Raw genomic sequence first — 22,401 nt, 5'->3', positions numbered from 1 at the left:
ATGAAGTTCCTGAAAAATAAATAAAGAAGCAGAGTATTGTGTCTCTGCCAAACTTCACTGGTGCTTCCTTAATCCTTGCCTGAATGACAGCTCAGAGTATTAAAAAGTGAATAATGAGAAAGATGCTTCCGTAATGCAATGAGTTTTGAGTAATATCAGCCCTTCGGGGATGATTACATGTTACAAATCTGAGCAGTTTTTTTTGGAGACAGACATGTAATGATTGTCCAACAGTCTGTTGGATTTAGATGGATTTAGATTTTTTATTGAAAAATAAACTAAAGGGAGATAAAGCTCTTTTTGCAATGTACATATAATTGGTTGGCAGTTTCAAAACTTTAGGGCTTTTCAGCCTTATATCCACTCTGTCGCTCTCCATTAGTCTGGTGGGGGTGTGAATATGTAATACAGCCTTGTTATATCCCATATTAAACGGCCATGCTAGCTGCTTCACTGCAATGCAACTGTAATCTCAGTCCGAGTGGCACTTATCTCAACTTTGGTTTTGTCTGTACTGTAGCTGAAATCTTTAGTTTGGATCTTCGGATCTGGTTTTTGTTGTGTGGAAGGGTATGAATGCATGAGTATGTACACACAGTCCTTTCGCTAATATTTAGATTGTTTAATCCATTCCCATCTGCAGCTTTTGGGTGAAGTGTTGGTGAGTTTCTTTCATTTGTTTGATGCAGGCACATGATCCTCCTTGTTGAAACACTGTTGCTATCTGTATGTATTTATATGCATTTCCTTGCTTCAAACTTAACCCTTCTCAAACCCAAAGTCAATGCAAAGACGTGAATTTGCTCCGGGCGGCGCAAATAGGCGCAAGTACCCATCAGTGCGAGTTGAAAATATTTCAACTTGAGCCAAAAATTCTCGTGTTGGTGGAAATAAATGTTGCTAAGGTATGTAGTATCTATGGAGGTATATTACGAATATTCGTGGGTTACGAAATACTCCAAAAAACACTCCAGCTGCCATATTCGTGCGAGTAATGCCAGGTGAAAATTCGCTTCACGTTTAGTGTGAACACACCTGCAACAGTAGAGAGGTGATAAGAAATGAGGGGAGAAAGATGTGGGGAGTGACATGCAAGAAAAGTCCCAGGCTGGACTCAAACCGGGCACGTTGTGGTTCATGGTCGGCACCTATTTAAGGTTTTAGGCCATAAGGGCTCCCGAACAACTGTTTTTCTAATACCATGGAATATATGAGAGGTATTCTAGTTTCATAGGACAAGAATTCCTTGTTATTTTTGACAGATTTAATCACTGATTTCTTTGCTCTACAATACAGTTTTGCTTTTGCATTTCCACCTGTTTACAGAGCACGATGTGAATGCTAAGCGTGTGTAGTGTAGTGATTCCCTGTTGTAGCCTCATTACACCATCCTAAATTGCACACCTGTCAACAAGAGGCCACGGGGCAATGGAAAGAAAAAATTACAAATATGTAGTTCATTAATTCTCTGCAGGTATCTCTGCATCCCCCCAATGACTGTAATGTTTGGAAGGACTGCATCATGACAAGGCTCTTATCATTGTGATCACACACTCTGTGACTGAGTGTCCCTCTGAGGTTATTGAGTGTGGTGGACCTCATAGGGCTGCTGAGCCCAGCCACTGTGTAAATCACAAGGTCTTATTAACTGTGCGGTAAAGCTTGCATTTCTTTTTACCAGCCACCCCCTTTGGTAGCACTCTATCACACTGCCTGATGAATTACAAATCCTTAAAACACCACCCTAGCCACATCTGGGGCCATGGGGCTCCTACCTTGGAATAACTTAACATGACCATCTGGGGCATGGATGCAGGCTGAGTGTATGTTGCACTGATGGTGCATTAGGATGCAGAGGGTGCGACTGAATGTTGTTTTGGCTAGAACTGCCTCACGACAGACAGGGAGGCCAGATGACCTGCAGATGACTCGAACATGCACCGTCTTTTGTAGAAATATAATTAAATGAGAGGGAACTATTAAGAAGGCACAGATCCTAATGACTTCTGTCTGCTCCCTTTTCAAATGGCACGTTTTCTCGTGGACACAGGACACCGTTGCAAGAGCATTCATAAGATAACGTCATATATAGCTTTTGTGATTTCCAATGAACACCTATTCTGTATCAGGATCGTAAATGTGCTGAAAATGTAATTTTTGTGCTGTATTGCATCTTTAATGGCACTCACTCATTAACTTTGCTTATGCATTCAGCCAAGTAATTGAATGCCCTTTGGTTGTGGTAGTTTTATGCATCTAAACCTCTCTCTATACTTCACCTTTATGTAGCTGCATTGTAAAGCAATTAATTTGTGTAATCTCAACTGCTGGATTTTGCTTTATAAAATGGTTGAAAAGACAACATTCATTTCTGTGGGTGCTTTAATTTGATTCAGTGTGGTCAGTGTATTTTAATTTGTGATGTGTTTGTCATTTGTAGTTTCCTTTTCCTCTCTTGTACATTCAGGCAAGCAGCTGCATTGCTCAGATTCATTTTTTCCAGCATACAACCTTGGATTGTGCAGTTTTTATGGACTCACTGACTATGTGGGATGTATTGCATAGCATGGCAATGGGAAATGACGTATTCACTTTTTCCCTATAGAGGCCTGTGGTATCTAATTTAAGTCGGCTCTCATGACATGAATCTGCATTCAAAAGCATATCAAAGAAACATATATAAAGCAAACTGTGGCTGTTTGATTTTGATATATCCTTAAGGACAATGAGCTTTAGACATATTTTCTATTATTGTTTTATTTGTAGGGAAACAGAAATAATATGATGAAAGAGCCAAGAATAGGTAGTGTTCTTTTACTAAAGTAGCCAAAATATACTGTTAAAATGTAACAAATGTACTATAACAGTGCGTTTACAGTGTGTTCTGTGCGCAACGCCTATATTTATTAATTTATTTTACTGTCATGAGTAAATCATGAACAGGGATCATCTCTGTAGTGCTTAGTTTGAATGTGTAGACATGTTAGCACCTGACAAATGAAAAAGAAAATCACATAAACGTGACAAACCTGTGACACACTTTGTCACACAGACTAGTTCAATTCAAAGATACATTAAAGTTCATGTTTTCCCTCATGCCATCTTCATATGATTACCTGCCTTCCAAGTACACACAGGAGTATGAGACATTCACTTGACATGAAAAAAAACACATTTCCTGTATGTTGTGGAGACAATTTGGCAACAAATAAATTACACAAGCCCTCCTCTTGGTTATGCTGTCATGGCAGAGTGGTGAAACCATCCATTAGCTCTTCATTACCTGTCAGCCTGTTGCCTCATGTTGACAGGATTTACGCCCCACAAGACATATCTGAGCGTAGCTAGCAGCACCGGCATGCATAGTCATTAGGATTTTCTAGTATAGGGGAGGTGGTGAACGAATGACACCCCACGCACACATACACACACACACACACAAACACACAAACACACACACACAGATGCTCATTAAAAGTCAGGTAGAAAATTAGTAAACAATATTCTGTTTAATTTAAATCAAATACAGCTTCTCAGTAAATCCAAAGCCTATCAGTGATGGAGTGGTTTTGTGACCTGTAACTTCTAGCGTGTAATAATTTTAAATCATGGATGACGTGGATTTGAGGAAAAATAAAAGATAATGGTGTGATAACACTCTAATAATTGCTCCATGAGACAGCTTTGCAGAGGGATTGGTGGCCTGTATTAATTTGCTTTGGATCTCCTGATATGATTAATTGCCCTCCTGTACATCCAGACAGGTCTGCATGTTCCTGTCTGCAGGTCTGCACTGACTCCAGCCGACCTCATTGTTGGCTTGCTTGACTGACTTCCTCTGCTTCTTCATCTTCTCTCTCCCTCTTCCCTGGTAACCTAAAAAAAAAACAAATAGCTAGCATCCCTGGGTGATGTGTGTTTTTGTTCTCCAAACAGCCAGAAGGCTGTGCAGATATTGTCAGTAAGCTCTAAGGCACAGAGCAGAGCAGGGCTGGCTCTGCAGAGATTGCACCATAGCGCCTGCTTAAGGCCATGAAGGCAGAATGACATTAGGCATAATGTAGGCTGCATTACGTTCATGTGCTGTGACCTTTTTTCCCTTCAGCATTGTATTATGAAAAGAATGAGAACATATTGATCCTCTCAGCAGGGGCCTGTGTTCACAGCTTTTAACAGATTCATAAAGTACAGCTTGACATCGCTGAGTGGCATTGTCTGAGGTTGCTGAGACAGATTAGAAAGGTTTTGCTTTCTCAGTCACTTTTGGAGTTTAATATACTTGTTTTGTCTTCCAGAGGTCTAGTTCTGGATCAAATTAATCCAGTGTTGCCCCTGCCATTAGTGGGCAGGGCCCCCACACATTTCTACCACCCACCCACTAATCCCCACCATTAATCAGGCAACATGACTGTGAGGGCTGCATGTTATTAAAACTAATTGAAAACTGTTTCATCCCTCAAAGCAAATGCATTCCCAATACTCTCACCAAGTTACAGTAATTTAACTTTTAATACAAAGCAAACACCGGGGTACTGCACTCTTGCTTACTGAAATAAAACTGTACTGTACACAAGAAAATTTCATTGTTTTTTTTTCATTCACAAAAATATACCTTTGTATTAAGCTGATACTAATATTTTTTTTTCAGTAGTAGTTTTCCTAAAATATAGCTTTAAATTTAACAAGATAAAAGTCATGTCGTTTCCCATCCCTTTACTGTCCACTCTGTAATAAAGGAATAAAAGGCCCAAAATGTAAAAACAAAACCAGGGATTTTACGGCACACAGTTAACCCAGAGAAGTCTGAAAATTCAGGAGTAAAGGGAGTCATGAGGCAGATGCAAGTCAAAAATGTCTTGTTATTTAGAGCAGCAACACCAGCCCCAGAAAAACCAACAACTCAATCTAATATTGCCAAGGGCGACCCGAGTCCAGGCCTGAGGCCAACACACCACACACCAGGCTGCAGCTGTGCTGGCAGACTCAAAATACGGTGGCTCTATATCGGCATTGGTAAGATATCACTGTAATCTTAGTGTTTGAAATAAAAGTCCAAATTCCTTACCACAACCACAAAAACACATGCAGGGATTAAGATTTATAAACCCACTGATAATACTTACAAATATAAGGATTGCATAGTGACATAGTGTCAGATTGCTAAATGAAATTAAAGGAAAAGCATTTCCTTTGTCATAACCATCTTAAATGTGATAATTTGACTTTTGAGAACAGCTCAATGCTCCACGTCCTCCATGTTTTACCTGATATCCCCCATCTCTTATTGAAATATTCAGCTTGATATTAAACTCAATTTCTTTGACACAACAGTATATTGTTAGCCTTGATTTCTTTCATTTATTTCTCATGTTCCACCCTCATGCTGGATCATCCTTCAAACAGGATGATGTGTGAAGGATGCAGTTTAATGGCTCATATAGAAACTGTGGCCTCAATCTGCGATTTCTTTTCATTACAGGCACCATGGAAAATAAATCTCTGTTCTTAGTCTTGCCTTTGTTGTGGAGGAAGACACACTGTATATGTGTGTTGAAGGTTGTTTGACCAAATGTGGTCATAACAAACCGACTTTAATTTTCTGCTGTGGATCAGGTGAGAATCTGTAAGCCCCTAAACAGTATGCAGATGTATGAACGTCTATTCGCTTTTGCTGAAGGTATTTCAGTTCCATGTGAGGAATGTTGTGTGGAGCGTGAAATAGTTTCATAAAGCTTGAGGGAGGAGGTGTGTTTGATTCATAACTATTTCGCATCTGAAATGAAGAGTACTTTCAACCGTGGCTTTTTTTATGCCATCTGTTGTTTAGATGCCAAAATGTAGGAATCTGCATATCTCAAAACTAATGAGAAACTAATGGGCCATCACAAGAAGTCTATGAATACGAACTGTGACATTACGTGGAAGCAAATGAGCCTGCATGGAGTGACTCGTCTATGCTTTGTTTCCCATCACACAAATGCCTTTTTCCTCTTCAATGAATGCCGATTCTTTCTCCAACCAGTCGACTTAAAAAGCACCTCTACTACCTGTGCACAGATTGTTGTACTGTGTAAAGGCAAACTTTTTCTTTCATCTCTTACAGTGAAATCTGCCTCAATCCACCTGTCTGAGTGCACACCTGCTTCACCAAATGTCAAACTTCCAAACATTCCAGGAAATGGATGCACTGACCAGTCGAAAGAGGGCACTACAACTTTTGTTTACTTATTCTGATTGGCAGAAAGTTGTGCTTCTAATATTTGTGAGGATATGACATGTCAGGGATGGAGGGAAGAATAAAATGCCAAACTATCTACTGTATGTTGGATGAGGGTCTTTTCTGAAGTTGCAATTAATTATATATTGTTGGAAAATATGCCTATTCACTTTCTTGGCATGAGCTAGATGAGAAGATTGATACCACTCTCATGTTTGTATGCTAAATATGAAGCTTCAGCCAGTAGCCAGTTAGCTTAGCTTAGCACAAAGACTGCAAACAGGGGGAAACAGCTAGCCTGGCTCTGTCCAACATGTTAATTAGTGAGCTTTAAAGGTGCTGATAGGCGGATTTTGAGCTAGGCTAGCTGTTTTCCTATTTCTAGTCTTTATTTTAAGCTAAGCTAAGCTAACCAGCTGCTGGCTGTAGCCTTGACTTTAAAGTAAAAACATGAAAGAGGTATCAATCTTCTTATCAACTTGTGTCAAGAAAGCAAATAAGCATATTTCCCAAAATGTCAAACTTTTTCTTTAACATAGTTGTATGAACAAATGTATTATTAATATTTAACTGTTTGTTCACCAATCATGAATTGTAACATTTGTCCATGTACAGGCCACAAAACGGGTTTATGCTTTGACCTGAGTTGCTGTTCTCTGTGCAGACAGACTGCTCCAGCGACAGTGAGAGTGAGGACAACTTCATAGTCGTTCCTCCACGAGATCACCTGGGCCTGGCCATCTTCTCCATGCTCTGCTGTTTCTGGCCTCTGGGGATTGCAGCATTTTACTTCTCACAGGGGGTGAGGACACACACACATACATACACCCATGCATGCAATGCACGCGCCTCCAAAGTTGTGGTCTATCATAAAACAGGTGCATGTTTTCACACAAACAACACACACACACACACACACATTTTGATGAATTCGTAGACATGTGAACACACAAACACACATGCACATACCCAGCTCTATGTATGACTCATCACCAAAAGATAAAGGGCTATCACACACAAAAAAAGGACTGATTCTCTTACTGCCGATGCAAGGCCACGTTTTATTGAGCTACCATCAATGACTCAAGGCAAATCTGTAATAGCTGTTTGATGCTCTGTAAACAGGCTGAAAGCCTCCTTTAGGAAGAGTATATAAATCATTTTCAAGGCTCTATCTGTAAACTCCAAGAAAGGAGGTGCTCAAAATACTAAGATGAGAGATGGCCTTTGGATGAGTGGCGTTTTCAAGAGGATTGAAGATGAACCCAATTACAGGTGTGCCGACCTATTAAAGGTGATGAGCTCTCAGACACATTAAACAGGCTTGTCTGAGCTGTAATTTGGAAAGCAGAATTTATGGAAATAAATGCATGAAAACACACAAAAAAATCCCTCAGAAAATGTAAGGACAGTTTTTTGCTTAAACGGTACGTCTAAAAAGTAGTTGTCTTTCTGGGATTATTTATCTTTCTAGCTTCCATGCACAAACATACTGTTGAATGAAAACTGAAGGAGTGTCTTTACGATTAAAATATCAGATCTCATATCCAGAGCTTGGGTGTTAAATCCCTTATTGGGTAATAGACTGGCATTCAACAGTATACATTTACAAAGGCAAAAAATAATATTGCCAGAGATATTGACTATGACGTAAAGATAAAGCCACATTATTATGAACTGTAAAGACAGCTGTTATTTCCAAAGAGAACAAGCCGGTGTGAGTGTGATCTGTCAAGGTGTGACGAGACAACACTGTTACTTTTGAAGCTTTTGCCAATATGTTCTTAGTTGAAGACATCGGCAAACTTCACAAAATGATTGGTTAATGGATTCCAACTGGCGTTCCTTCCTCCCTCTTTTCAATTCTGCAGGAAACTACTCCAATGATGGTGTGTCAGTCAAACAAAGAGCAGAGGGATTGCTACTTGTCTTGCCTCTAATCAATTCTGTCTCTCTTACATGCACCATCAACAAGAAAAGCCAAAACACACTAAATGGCAATCAGAAGCACACACACATGTTTAAAGGCTCATGCAAACACACACACACTGTACACACATGTGCTGGAGACAGGCAAGCTTTTCAGTGAATTGTTCCGCCTTGGACTATAAATTATTACAAAAGCTCAAGCATTTAGCTGTCTTATCTGTGGGCACGAGTAGTCCAAGGCAGATTAAGGCAGTCAGTGAATTATCTTGTCAGGAGCTAATTTGATTCTTCCTGGGTAATTATGGGGAAGTGATGGCTGTGTTTAGGGATGGATGGCTTTTCTGCCAATCTCCCTCCTTTAGAAGGTGCCGTCCAGAAGAGCTGTCAGGAAAAGATATGGTGGGCGTCTGGGATCGCTTCATGTTATAGCTCAGTAACCCACTTCACTGGTCTTCATTTCATTCAATCGTTCAGGGAGCACCCTAACTAAATGAATTAATTCTGGAATTAGCGTGAGGATATTGTAAGTTTTTAGCAGAACACGGTCTGGAATTTGATTATCTGTGTGAACCTCCATGTCTCTGCACCATCTGTAAAAATTATTATGCCTTAGGAGTGTGTAAAGTTTGAAAAAACACGCAAAATTTGCAGGAACTACAGTTAAAGCAAGAGAGTTCTTTTAAGCTAAAGCTAGCATGTGAGGAAGCCACAGCTACCCCTAGCTGAAGCTAAATACCTATGTCATCCTACCTGTGTTCTGTAAGTAAATAATACATTTTTTATCTGATATGTTTGTTACTCCACATAACATCCCTTCATGATGGAGAAGAAAGTAACAGCAGTTGTACTAGTCCTGCTACAGGTAACTAGCCTAGCTTAGCAGAGTAGCAGTGTCACTTTAGCCTCTTGCTGCATCCATGCAATTTTGGCAGAAGAGGAAGATCAGAAAAATATCCCATTACTCTGATTTGGGAGCATTAACAATTTATTCCAAAATGGTTACCCTTTTTCACTGTTGTTGTAGTTACTGCTCTCTGCCTTTGTAGGACATTGGAAGCAGATGCATTATGGGATAAGACAAGGGCAAGAGAATGAGCCGAGGAGAAAAGTTTAGAAATGATAGCACATCAGCTTCGTCACTGACTCCGAGGACATTTACAAACAAACAGGTTAGCGACTGTAATAGAGTCTGTGAACGGCAGATCAATAGTACTTTTTGTTTTTGTCCCACTTGAAGGTCAGGCCCAGTCAAACAGAGAGAGCCACTGCATGGCTTCCTAAGGAGAGCAGCTGAGTGAGGGCATCAACAAACATACACACACACACACACACACACACACACACACACACACACACACACACACACACACACAGAGAGAAACAGACATGCATTCATTTATTGCTTTAAATTGCTCATATCCTATTTGCCAAAGACTACATATTTAATTCTGTGTAATGTCTTTATGGTAAATAGTGCCTTACAGTTTCAGGATTCAGCGTTAACCACCCACACACACAACTGATAATGACTAAAACACCATGAATATCTGGGGGAAATTAGCAACGAGCATTTGATTGGGAAGCAGAATTGAGTTTCAATTATTGCCACTAATAGGGTGAGTGTTTTGTTTGGAGATGCTGATAAATATTTCTCTCAGCTCTGAGACATCTGTGCTGGAAAGTGCAGAGTTGAGGAGCTGCAGCCATAATGGATGAAAATGAATGAGCTAATTATTGCAAAACAGTTAATGTTATGTTGAGAGAGAAAGAGAGAGATTGGGGCTTGTATTGTGTTGTTCATTTGGAAGAAAAACGTGTTATGGGTACTGGATCGACTTCTGAGAGTGCATCGCAATATTAGTCTCCATGCAGCTAAGTCTGAGATGTTATCTTTTTTTCTATGACACTACATTTCAATCATTTTGTCAAGGTTGTGGAGATAAAGCCTTAATGCTTCTAACCATTTTCCTCTCAAGGGGATTCAAGGAAAAATCCTCACATTGACATACACGGTATGTTATACGCAGAGAAGAGGGCACACACACTTCCAACCTACTGTACTCATCTCTTTTGTCCACATTATAGCAATATTATATTTTGTCTTTCACAGTCGTGTTTTTCAGGGAGAGCCACAACATGCTTTTATTAAATTATTTGTGTGAAGTGGGGAAAAAGATTGTTAAGTCAATTACAGTATTTAACAAATGCTTTAACTGGAGCATGGAACAAGCATGTGCCCTTCCTGCCAGTGACAGAAAGAATTAAACTGTCCATCGTCACATTATGACTCTTTTGAGGATTCTCTCCTCCTGGAGATGTTGCTGGGGGGGGGGGCAAAGCAAACTCAAACCTAATTTCCCATAAGGCCTCCATAACGGTGCTTTTGTTTCAATAATTACTGTATTGACATGGAAGCTAAAGGCCCTGCCTTGAGTACATGCCCTTTGTGTAGATTTGCTTCCTGTCCTTTCGAGGCTTTTGTCTAAAGAGTCTTTCTCTCTGGCTCTCATCTGGCTCTCTTTGTCTTGGACTATTAGCCATTGTCTTCTAAAACCTTCTTGGCACTAATGACACATGGTGCACAGTAGAAACACCCCATGTTTATTTTTTTTCAGTAGTAAAAACAGTCACTGATGAATAGTAAATTCAGTTTTTTATATTTATTTATTACTCTGTAGATAAAGGTGCTGTGAGATGCAAAGCTGGCTGCTGCATAAGGAGAAACAGTTCAACCACACAAATCACTGTGCAGAGTAAGAGGTGCACTGAGTCTGTGCAGGGCTGCCTCCTGAAGTCAAATATTCAAATAACCACTTTTTTTCTGCCACTTTAACTGCACTGGATAAAGTTTTGCAAACCTGATCAACCTGTTTCAATAAATGTCTCAAAAACATTTCCCTAACCTAAAGAAAGCCCTAACATGGTGATATACAATGTTGTAATCAGGAACTTGATTCTCAGAAGAAAAAGTACTGTAACAAATCACTTGAGTAAGTGTCCATTATGCAGTTTTGCTTCCTAAACAAATGCAGGAAGGACAGATACTAATTAGCTGGTATCTATCCTTTCTTTTTGCTTTGCTTAGCTGTAATTTGCAGTGATATACATGTGTCACCTCTGTTTTATTATTCTGATATTAGAGGCAAAAGCTGGGCTTAACACATCACACTTTGTGTCAAATGAAATTTGCCCCTGTCTCACTTAACTGACTTACTGAGAGATTGCAGGCAGAAAGATCTGGAATGCCGAGGCAAACAGGGAAAAGCAGAAAGTAGATGGGAGTTCACTGTCTGAGGCGGCTGCTCTGGCTCTGTTTGTACGACTGTAGTGCAGATGTGCAGAGGCTATGAATAATACAATATTTTTCATAATTCTAGGTACAATGTATAGATTAAAAGGAGAGAGTAAATATTAAGTATTAATAAAAAACAAAAAGCTTCTGTATAGAAAACTAAAAACGTACATTTATAAAAGTCTGACATTTAGTGAACTGATTTTTATTACCATTTTCAATTGTATTTAATAATTCTAGACTTGATTTTTAGTTCCTAACTTGCTGCAAGATTCACTAACTGTTACACTCCCATTTGATTTTCACAAGTTTTGTGAAGCACGCAAACAGTTGATTAAAATTCACCCCCTTATACTTTAAAAGTAATCCATCAGTTTTTTTAGCTGCTTATCTGGGTCTGGCTCACAATGTGAAAGGCGTAACATCCTTCAGCTCCTCTGGGGGAATGTCGATGTGCTCCAGTAGGGAGTTTTAGTCTGTTTATGTTGCATTTACCTCAGGCTCTACCTTCAGTTAGCCATGCAGAGCACATCTAAAAAGAAAGGAGCCACGGGGGCTAGGTACCTGAACCAGCTGGCTCCTGCCAATGAGGAAAAGCAGTGGCTCGGTTCCAAAGTAGTCCCAGATTGCTGAGCTTCTCATTCTTTTATGATGAGTAAGGTTAGGTATCCTCCAAAGAAACCAAATCTGAGCCACTTTTAACCACCATCTGAGAGCTTGGGAGCAAAGTCAAAGGTCAAAACATGGATCTGTGTAAAGCTTGCTTTGGTGCTGAGTTTTCTATTCACTGCCACTGTCAGATAAAAAATCACTGCAGACGCTGCATCTAACTAGCAGTCACCATCCCTCTTAGCCCCAGTCTTGAATAAGAAGCGTCGACCTCGTCGACTTAAAGCTGCGGCTCACTTCCAAAATGAATGGGACACATTTTTTATAAGAGATGACCGTGTTATCGCTCATAAAAAAGGGAGGTAGCAACGCTGATGCCAGCTTCATCACATTCACACACATGACTCATCAGTTTACATTAGAATTAATTCAACAGAATGGTAGGTAATTTCACACACTCACGTGCTGCATTTCGAACTGTGCTGGCATACATTCAGCACAATAGTGTGACCAATGTTTTGTGTTATTGTGTTATAGGTAAAATAAATTATAGTTATGATTCAGCCATATGCTGAACTGTTGACACAAGTGAATCTCATCAAATAGGAAAAAAAAAAAGATTAATATGTGATGGCATTTGGAGTAAAATAGAACAGAAATTAGTTTAGAGGAAGACAATGGAGATGGAAAATGGAAAAGCCAATACAAAGTCCAAACAATGCTACTGTAACACAGTCTACTCTTGTCTGTGTGTGTAATTTCTGCTTCGGTGCTGACCTCTATTCAGCTATATGAATGAAAACAACAAATCAAAATAGGCGTCTCTCTTCCCTCCATTTCCCTCCTGGCAAGTTCATTCAAATAGTAAGCTAGCTAGAGGATACCCAGCACATGCAGCACTGTAAACACATCAACAATAGCAGGATGTACAAGAGAAACCATTATTCAACCACTATTCATTGTTGTTTTTATCTGTTATCCACATAGTATGGAATGATACAAGAAGTAAGAACCCCTTTTAGCATCACTTACATAGCTGATGTTACTTATCAGGCTAATTAATAAACGTCAGTCCAGTAGGATAGCGTTTACTTTGTCTCACTTAACAGGGCCTCCCACTGATGCTGTATATAACTGTCTTAGTAATACTGAGAATAGACTGTTGAATATGGACCAAGCTTTTTTCATTTCTGTTTAAAATAATTTGTTATTAAGCAATATAAACATCAGGTCCAAACTTATATTCATGATTATTTAAATACACACACACACACACACACAATGCATGTGGGTGATGAATGTAAACATAACTGTTTACAAGAAAACTATATCTTTAAGTTTTTAACTTAAGTGACAAATTATTTAAAGCTGCTGTCATCAATGTTTTTACATAAGCAATGGATCAAAAGTCTACATGAAATGCTCATAGTGACAAAATTATTACCTGACCCAGCAGTTCCCCTCAGCTCTACAGAGCTTTGAAGCATTTTTGAGTTCATTGTCTTGGTTTTATGGTCCGCTACTTTAGTGTTTTGATTCATTCTCACTGCAAGTTAACGACTAGCTGGAGAACTTAGCGCAGCATTTAGCTGCCAAAAAAAAAAGGATTAACGCAGCTTTAAATAATTATATTTTCCATGACATTTTTAACTTATGTAACAAATTGTTACCCAACTAGTTCAAAATCATGAATGAACAATTGAACAAATTAATATTAATTTAGTTGTCATCAATATACCATTTAAATATTGCACATTATATTGACTTGTACTTTACACTTATTTTAATTTTATAATTATATCCACTTTGTACTTAATTTATCTTACCTGTACTATAGTGTATTATATTCTAATAAAGTTGCTTAGAACTTCTATCCCTGTGTGCACTGACGTGATAGTGAGCAGCTGTAACAAAAGAGTTTCCCCTCGGGGATCAATAAAGTATTTCTGATTCTGATTCTGATTCTGACACTATCAAAAAAGGATATGAACAAGTCATTAATTAAGTACCTCCTCATTAGTGTTTGTTATTCAGCGTACTGATTCTTCTGTGGTGAAAGCTTGTGCAGGTGGGGCTCTGTGCCTTTTTGAAGCACCGACCATTTCTAAGAGAATCATCAGAGGAGGGAGGCGGCAGGGCAAAGGGCCACCAGCATAATGAGCCAAGAAAGAAAACATAGTGACCCGGGTCTTGTTGACGAGCCTGATTCTAGTGTTGTTTAGATGAGGTTTTTAGTTCAGATGGCTCACGTGATTAAAAACTTGTTTTCGTAGAGCCAAAACAATTGTCAGTACATTTCATGCAGACAAAGTCATGTCAGAGGGCAAAATGATTTATTTACCATCTCAAGACTGCTATTTGACTGAGAAAAATGTCTTTGACTAGCTGCTGTTTAACAAGAAAGATTTCTGTTTTATGTTTTTCAGTTACACTCACGCTGCAGTAGTATTCGGAAACAAAGGTTATTTAAGCAGAATGGTTAGCACAACACCAGACAGAGGTTCTATATGTGCCTGTAGTGGGTTGTAAAAACGCCCTAGCTTAAATACATGGTAACTGGGTCATACTGATGGGAGTTGTTGTCTGGAAAAATAAGTATAAAAATCCTCATGCAGTAAAGCAATGTGGACACATGAAGACCCTGCTGTTTAATGATCAATTTCAATAAAAGTCCTTAATGTTGTAATGTAATGTTGTTTTCCAAACAATAGTAGCACTGTCAAAATGTCTTGAAAGATGTTGTTTTATAGCTTAATCTCTGTTGTGTTTTTTTGTTTACTGAGAAATTATGATAAATCTGCTTTTCTCATGTGTCATTTATCATTCAGTGCTAGCAGCTGATATGACCATAACCTCCTGTCCTTGACATTTTCACACTAATTGCCATTTTTTAGTCTTGCCATCCACGATGAGCTCTCCTGGGTTATGCTGAGCCGCTCGGTCAATGAGCACATCCTCCAATTGCATTCCCTTTTTTTTTTCACTCCGCCACAGAAATAATAGGCAGCCTCTGTAATTACGGTTCTTTTGAAAAATGGGTCACTCCTTTCTTGAGGTCTCTCCAAACTGTATCTGACTTTCTTCATCTCTTGCATTTTCTCCTTTCCAGACCACCAAGGCAGTGAACAAAGGTGACTTCCCACTAGCCAACATCGCCTCCAGACGGGCTTTGTTCCTCGCTGCCCTCTCCATCACTATAGGCACTGGTGTGTATGTCGGGGTGGTGGTAGCTCTCATTGCCTACCTGTCTAAACCAGGACACATATAGCAGCCGCAAACTTTCCTCCACACACCTCTGGGGAGCCCAGGAGGAGAACAACCCCCTCTTGGGAACAGCATTGCTCCTGCAGACTTCGAAGGAAAGTTTTTCGGGGATGTACAGTTTTTCCCTCCACCTTCCTTTCTTTCCAGCCTTCTCTCCCTACAGGCCCTCTGTCAGCCAAGATTAGCCACAGTGACTGGAGAGAGGTCAAGCTGGAGGGTGAGAAGAGGGGGAATTGGGGATAGGCAAGGTTTTTTTGTTGAGACAGGGAGAGGGTTTGAGTAATGGAAGTATTCCATGTTGGAGTCCAGTTTGAATCCCATTGACTTAAAGCCCTGTTGGTTTCATCCTCTTTTGGCTGGTTTTTAACTTCCAATACCCCTACAGAAACATTGAGGAGAAAAGACTGAGACGATAACTCCTTGAACATACGCAATTATTAAAGAGCAGAGGTTGAGGAGGGTTATAAAGCAACAAAAAATCCTAAACCAACTCTATGTTGTTATTTGAACTGCAGTTAAAATTGGAGCCCCTCCGTGGAGTCCTGTCTCCTCCTGTCTCCTGTCATCTCAGTTTGCCACCCAGGACTGTCTTTAATAGACCGTGAGCTTCCCTCATCAACTCAAAATACCAAGACTCCATTTGTCTCTGGGCTGAGTGCCTCACAGTATATGATCACACTCACAGATACTTAAATCATGACAAAGGACGGCTTTCATTTCCGGAGAAAACTTTAGAAAAGAATACAGACCTACTGATGATAATTTTGATCAATGAAGAATAAAAGTCTGAGAGAAAAAAACAATCAAATATGATCAGACGCAGTTTCTTTTTTCTTATTGAACAATATGCACTGGCATGAATAACAAGAATCTGAATGGGCCCTCAGGCCTGTATTTAACCTCTGAGAAGGTGTCCATCCATCAAAGACATGCCTTGACATCTATCAAAATCTGTTCATGCCAGATATGGTTTGCCTCCGCACATGCAAATGTGCTTTGTTTTTGTGTTTTTCTTTTTGTGTTCCCTGCTGTCTAAAGGCACCTTGATCAATCTCGCTTTAAGGAATGTTCATTTATAGCCTTTGAAGTAAAGCACAGAAGTGTGGTGTCCAGATGGTCAGAAATTCAGGGGAAACGGTGTACAGTGACTCCCAAAAAACACGCATCTGGTAACACAATGTGAAATGAAACATCAGCCATTCACAATTGGCGAGGAAGTTATATATCAGGTAGAAAATGTCATTAAAAGGCAGGCCTTACATATCCTCCAGGGCTGCACATATGAACAAAGTGTCGCAGTCTCACAGCTTTGAATGACCGTGATCAATTATTCTTTGCATGACTCTAGCTATGCCAGCAGTATACTGCTACGCATGATTGATTGGATTTAGAAGTTGTTTTTGTCACATCATAAAAAAGCTTATATTAAAATTGATCAGGCAGTGAAGGGGCTCATATTTTGTCCGATACTTTAACCCACATTCCCCATTCGGCTATTAAAACAGAGGGCAGTTTAGTGTAATAAACCATTGAGACATTTTAATTTGTACCTTCACAATTTCAAGAACTCTTACTCAAGTTGGAAAACAGACACTCAACAAATTCCCTGATTCTCTTTGTATGAAGGGCTTATTAATTACTGAAATTTTTGTTTGTGTTTTTATATTATTATAAGCCAGCCAGATACTAGTTCAAGCAGTGGAGCCTCAAGAGGTGACATTATACACTTAGTTTCCCTGCACAGGTCCTGCATTAGTCATACCTGACATTTATGGTACACAATTAGCTCCCTGTAATGGCTTTTTCTGAAGGAATGTGTACTCTCTGGAGCATAGCCCTAAAATAGCACAACCACATTAATTTCACTAATAAGCCACTTTTGGCATCGCTGGCTGCTGTCAAACCCTGCAAGTAAACAATCCATTTACACATCCTCGGCTCTGTGAACATTTTAAAATAAACATGTAAGTCAGTTCTGTGTGCTAATGAAGAGTGAATATTTTACATATTCTCCACGAGGATAAGTTTCTTGTGTGCTTTGCTTAAATAAAACCGCAGCTGCAAGACTCCAAGCTTTTCTTAGAATTTTATTTTTGGCTGCCTGTATGAGTAAACATCCAGTTGTATTTTGATTAAATGCAGTCAGGTAATAATAAACTGAATGCTGATTGATTTCTAGGTATTTGTTTGAAGCCCTAAGATTCCCCTCATTGAGTTTCTGGTCATCTGAAAAGCCAGTTATTACACTGTATATGTTAGGCCTTATAAGCTCTGACCCCCTCTCACCACCTGTTCCAGTGGTATCTCACACATCATGACCATCACTGTAACTATACTAAAAGACTCTGTACATTTGCTTTCATCTCTTGGAGAAAGTTTTATTGCTGATAATGATGAACATGCTTTGTGTTCTGTAGCGTGTCATTCAAATGATGTGTTTTCATCTGGCTTCTCTGGCAACCTGGTATTGTGCAATGTGTTACAGCAGTATGTGGGTTTCAATGCTGTTGTTATTTTCTTCTCATCGTGATGAGCTGATGTACACATCCACTCAACAAATACGTTTGCTGAATACATTCCTCAATGCCAGGGTGATAGTGCTCTCTTTGTGTCGTGCTCTTAAGCCAAATTAAAGAAGATGACTTTTTTTATTACATTTATGTTTTGGGGATTTTCTTTTTTTGTGTGAAGGCAACATGTACATAGTGCAAATAAAGACATGTTCAAATGTAATGACAAATAAATCAGAAAGGAAGGATAGCCTTTCTTAAAAGCAAAAATTGTTTTTCTCTGTGATTTATATAACGTGAAACTCTATAGTCGGATTCATATCCGAAAAACCCTCCACAACCTTAGAGAACTGTCTGAGTAATTGAGATGCTTGAGTTGTCCTTAAAGCAAAAGCAAACACCGACTGAGTCATGGAGTGTAGGTGGTTTTGCCAGAAAGAGACGGAGGAGCAGCTCTGAAATTTGTAGCTGCAGTTGCATAGTTGCGTGCAGGAAAGTACATCTTTCTTTGTGCTGTCACCATCATGGCTGTTGATCAGCTCAACATTTCACATACTGAACAATACAGGTGCAGGACAAACTGATGTTTCACACTGTCTATATTATTTTGATAGTCACATTAATGCAGCCTAACAGGGCAGCGATTATGTTTTAGTGGGTTGGGATTATCAGGTATGTGGCTTATTATCTACAACAGTGGTTCCTAACCTTTTTTGTCTGACGTACCCCCACTATATCAAATGCCTTCATCAGCACCACACAAATATATACTTACGAAGGGATTATAAACCAGATGAACTATTTCAACTGTTTATTATTTATTTTTACTAACTATTCCAAATCCTTATTCATTACTTTTAGCTATTTCAACTGTTTATTTACTTTTAGATATTTCAACAGTTTATTTATTACTTAACGTTATAACTATTTCAACAGTCTATCCATTCTATGTAGCTATTTCAAACTGCCATTCATTACTTTTAGCTAACATTTTCAAAACTGTTTATTCATTACTTTTAGCTAACTATTTCAACTATTTATTAATTTAATTAATAAGCAGTTGAAATAGTAGTTAAGTATAACCTACTTAACATTAGAGCTAACTATTTCAACTGCTTATCCATTCCTTTTAGCTATTTCAACGGTTAAACTGTTATTTTGTGCTCTGTTTCTTCATTAGGCTACGTTAAGCTAACTATTTCATGTAATGTATGTTTATTCATACATTTAGCTAACAATTTCAACAGCTTATTCATTACTTTTAGCTAATTATTTCAACTGTTTATTCATTACTTTAACAATTTCAGTCCATTAGTTTAGCCATTTCAACCATCCATTACTTTTATCTATTTCAACTGATTATTTATTACTTTAAGCTAACTATTTAAACTGTATGTTTCATTATTTTAGGTAATTTCAACTGTTTATTTATTACTTAATGTTATAGCTTATCCATTCCTTTTAGCTATTTCAGTGGTTAAACTGTTATTTATTACTTTTAGCTAACTACATTTCAACCATTAATCCATTACTTTTAGCTAACTATTTCAACTGTTTATTTATTACTTTAGGCTAACTATTCCAACTGAACTGTTTATTCATACATTTAGTTAACAATTTCAACAGTTTATCCAATAGGTCTACTTTGAGCTATTTCAGCTAAACTGAAAAGTTTATTATTTTTGCTAACATTTCAAAGCTGTTTGTCCAGTAGCTAACTATTTCAACTGATTATCCATAACTTCAAATATTTCATATTTTGAGCCATGTACCCATTACTTTTAGCTAACTATTTCAGCTTCTCTACTTGCTTGCAGTTTTCATGCACTCTCAATTACAACACATGTTACAACTGAGACTGATGGGCTGGTTTACTGGTTATTGTTAATCTACTAAAGATCAAAATTACACCAATTTGTAATCCTATGTGGCTGTTTAGTTTCCTCCTTAACACAAATATAAATACATAAAATACATTTTTAACCAGATCACATTTTCTGTTTTTTAGTTGAGTTAGTTGAGTTTGAGGTACCCCCCTGGGGTTCAATACCCTGGTTGGGAATCCACAACAGTGAATAACTCTTCACAAAATCATCCCATGTAGGTAGGAACTAAACCCTACATGCAGCCATATCCTTTTGTGTCAGAGCTGATTCTGAGGTATTTTAGGTTTAACATGACTGTGTTGTACTAGTGTACATGCAACAACTGTGGGCGTGACTGCAGCACCAGCTGGGGAAGAGCTCTCATTAAAGGAGTGAATAAGGAGTGAGTCACAAACTGATGTATTTATCAGTGAACACGCTGCAGCACAATAGACAGTGTTGAGATGCTTGCCTAATCATCAGGGGTGAAAAATGCTCATATAAAACAAAACAAAGAGCATGATCCACTTTTTTTTTTTTTTACCAGGATATACTAAACAGGCTAGGCTCAAAACCAGACACACAGATTGAATTAATAAGCGCTATAGATCAAACGAAGACTGTTGTGTTTCCCAGCGTTCAGTCAGTTTGCCTGAGCAAACAAGACAGTGAGGAGGAAAATATTTTGCTTGTCCTCTGGTGTTCTGTCTGATTTGTGCAAGAGGGATTTCATATGCTCCCTTTAAAAATAATTTGTGAAGTTATAAGTTCTTCAGGAAATAGGCCTGTTATTATGAAGTTACAAATAGAATCACAAGCTTTCAGTCATTACAGAGTGTTTTTTAGATTGGACTCAAAAAAGCAGTGCTAGGCATCTGACTCCCCCAGTTCCTTTCATCTGTGGATGAGTCAGTTTTCATCATTTCAACAACCATTTCTAGCCTGCATTAGTGGATCATGCCAAATATTACAGTGGGAGCGAAGTGAGCCTGGTTTTATTTGCTCTCCTCGTGTTTCTAACTGGAAGCTACAGCACTAACGTCTTTTTCTGCAAGTACAGTTCTTGAGACTGGTTATTGTATTTCACTCAAGGATGGTGCAATACCCTAGAAACCTCCACTTTATGAGCTTTCACACTTGCCCACACATGACAAAAACTGCAAGTCAGTGGAGTTTTACAGCTTCCAGTTATATTGTTCACAGGTGGATTAGGCAAAACGAGGTGTGGAACAGCTTCCACACTGTGGTACAATTTGTGTTTTAATTACAGCTTGCATGGCACATGTCCCTCACTGATTGTTTTCTGAGTCTGATTCTTTTCTTAGCTACCGTTGTTTTCACTGCAGTAAACATTCACTCCGTTTTTTCCCTACAGAGGTGGAGACGACAGCCTTTTTAAACCAGAAGACAGAAACAGGAATGGGAAGAGACTGAATTTGATTGCAAATCAGAATGTTTTGCTGGCAATCATATTGTTTTCCCAACCTGCCAGAAGATTGAGGGGTGTAATACATAGTTCCAAACTCCTCTTAAATCTTTTTGAGGTTTGTTTGGGGAGATAAAGTGCCTTCAAGGCACCTTATAAAGATTTCATACCATGGTAGAAAGCTTAGGAAAATGGAAAATAAAAAGCTAGCTTCCTCCCACTAAGGTCATTCCCTGTGATATTTCCTTACAGCTGTAAAATAAGAAACAATGCAAATAATATTTCAAATATCCATACTTGAGTTTTGTGTAGTTCATGATGTTGCCTTAGTTTTTCACTGATTTGGTAAAAAGAAATAGAAAAGATACGCTAATTTGAGGTCTTTAATGAAATTGCTTGGGGCATTAAAAGGGTTTTTGGACAGATTGCAACCTCAGATAAAGAGGCTCATTTAGCTTATGTGACTCAGGCACTTTATAAACATAGCACAATGAACAGGTGCTGGTTTTGAACATACCTTGTGAATTTGTAATGCAAGACTATTTGGGAAAAAAGAAGCTTAGAAGAGTGGGCACTGCCTTTTCTACTGCGAGGAAACTGAATGTTTCAAAAGCTCCAAGCCATGAGGAAAACAAAAGCCACACAGATGTTTTGCGTTCTCTAAATGTTCTCATCTTGGATGACAGGAATAGCCAGGCCCCAGGCTGTTTTGGCTCCATTTCCATAGCAGTCCCTAAGGCTATTGCTATAGATCACAAAAGCACTGGTCATGAAAAAACCCTTTGTTACAAACTTATTCAAACTGAACACTGCTGTAGAGCTTTACCTATCCATCCATATCCAGTCTCTATATTTAGACTGGATATTCTTTGTGGGTATATTTGCTTTTACTTAACTCTTTCAATAAGGAAACCTCGGTGGAAAGGAGAAAATTGTAGTCCTACTGAATAACACTGATGAGAAGACTGTGCTGTATTTATCAGTTATTCATGATTTTTTCAGTTATTCATGAGAAATTGTTGGTAATATCTACACTAGATTGAGAGATGCACATTAAAATCCTCACTATTTAGTTTGGCAGTTAAGATTGAAGCAAATGTGGACTAAGCACTGTTTTTTGTGCTGAAGTCAGCAAAACACTAAAATACTGTACACACAAAGACAAATCTAATCATCACCTGAGTCATAAAACCAAGAATTACCCCTATAATTTTGATTTCAGGCATCATAAGAAATAATGTGGAAGCTAGTTTATTGTGAGGCTGGACATTTCTATTACATCATGCTTG

General features: G+C 38.7%; 1 protein-coding gene across 2 annotated transcripts in view; it reads left to right on the top strand.

Annotated features, from left to right (window-relative positions):
* The window catches only part of syndig1l (synapse differentiation inducing 1-like), a 35,033-nt gene extending 16,942 nt beyond the window's left edge, over window positions 1-18,091 (top strand). For both annotated transcript variants that reach the window (XM_044169883.1, XM_044169882.1), the window contains exons 3-4: window positions 6,882-7,019; window positions 15,157-18,091. In XM_044169883.1, the coding sequence (XP_044025818.1) occupies window positions 6,882-7,019; window positions 15,157-15,315 (297 nt within the window). In that variant the 3' untranslated portion in view covers window positions 15,316-18,091. The remainder of the gene's footprint in view (window positions 1-6,881; window positions 7,020-15,156) is intronic.
* Window positions 18,092-22,401: the final 4,310 nt, after the last annotated feature.

The sequence above is a fragment of the Siniperca chuatsi genome, linkage group LG16 (assembly GCF_020085105.1).
Source record: "Siniperca chuatsi isolate FFG_IHB_CAS linkage group LG16, ASM2008510v1, whole genome shotgun sequence".
Classification (NCBI taxonomy): Eukaryota; Metazoa; Chordata; class Actinopteri; order Centrarchiformes; family Sinipercidae; genus Siniperca; species Siniperca chuatsi.
This window is presented reverse-complemented; position numbering and strand designations above follow the sequence as displayed.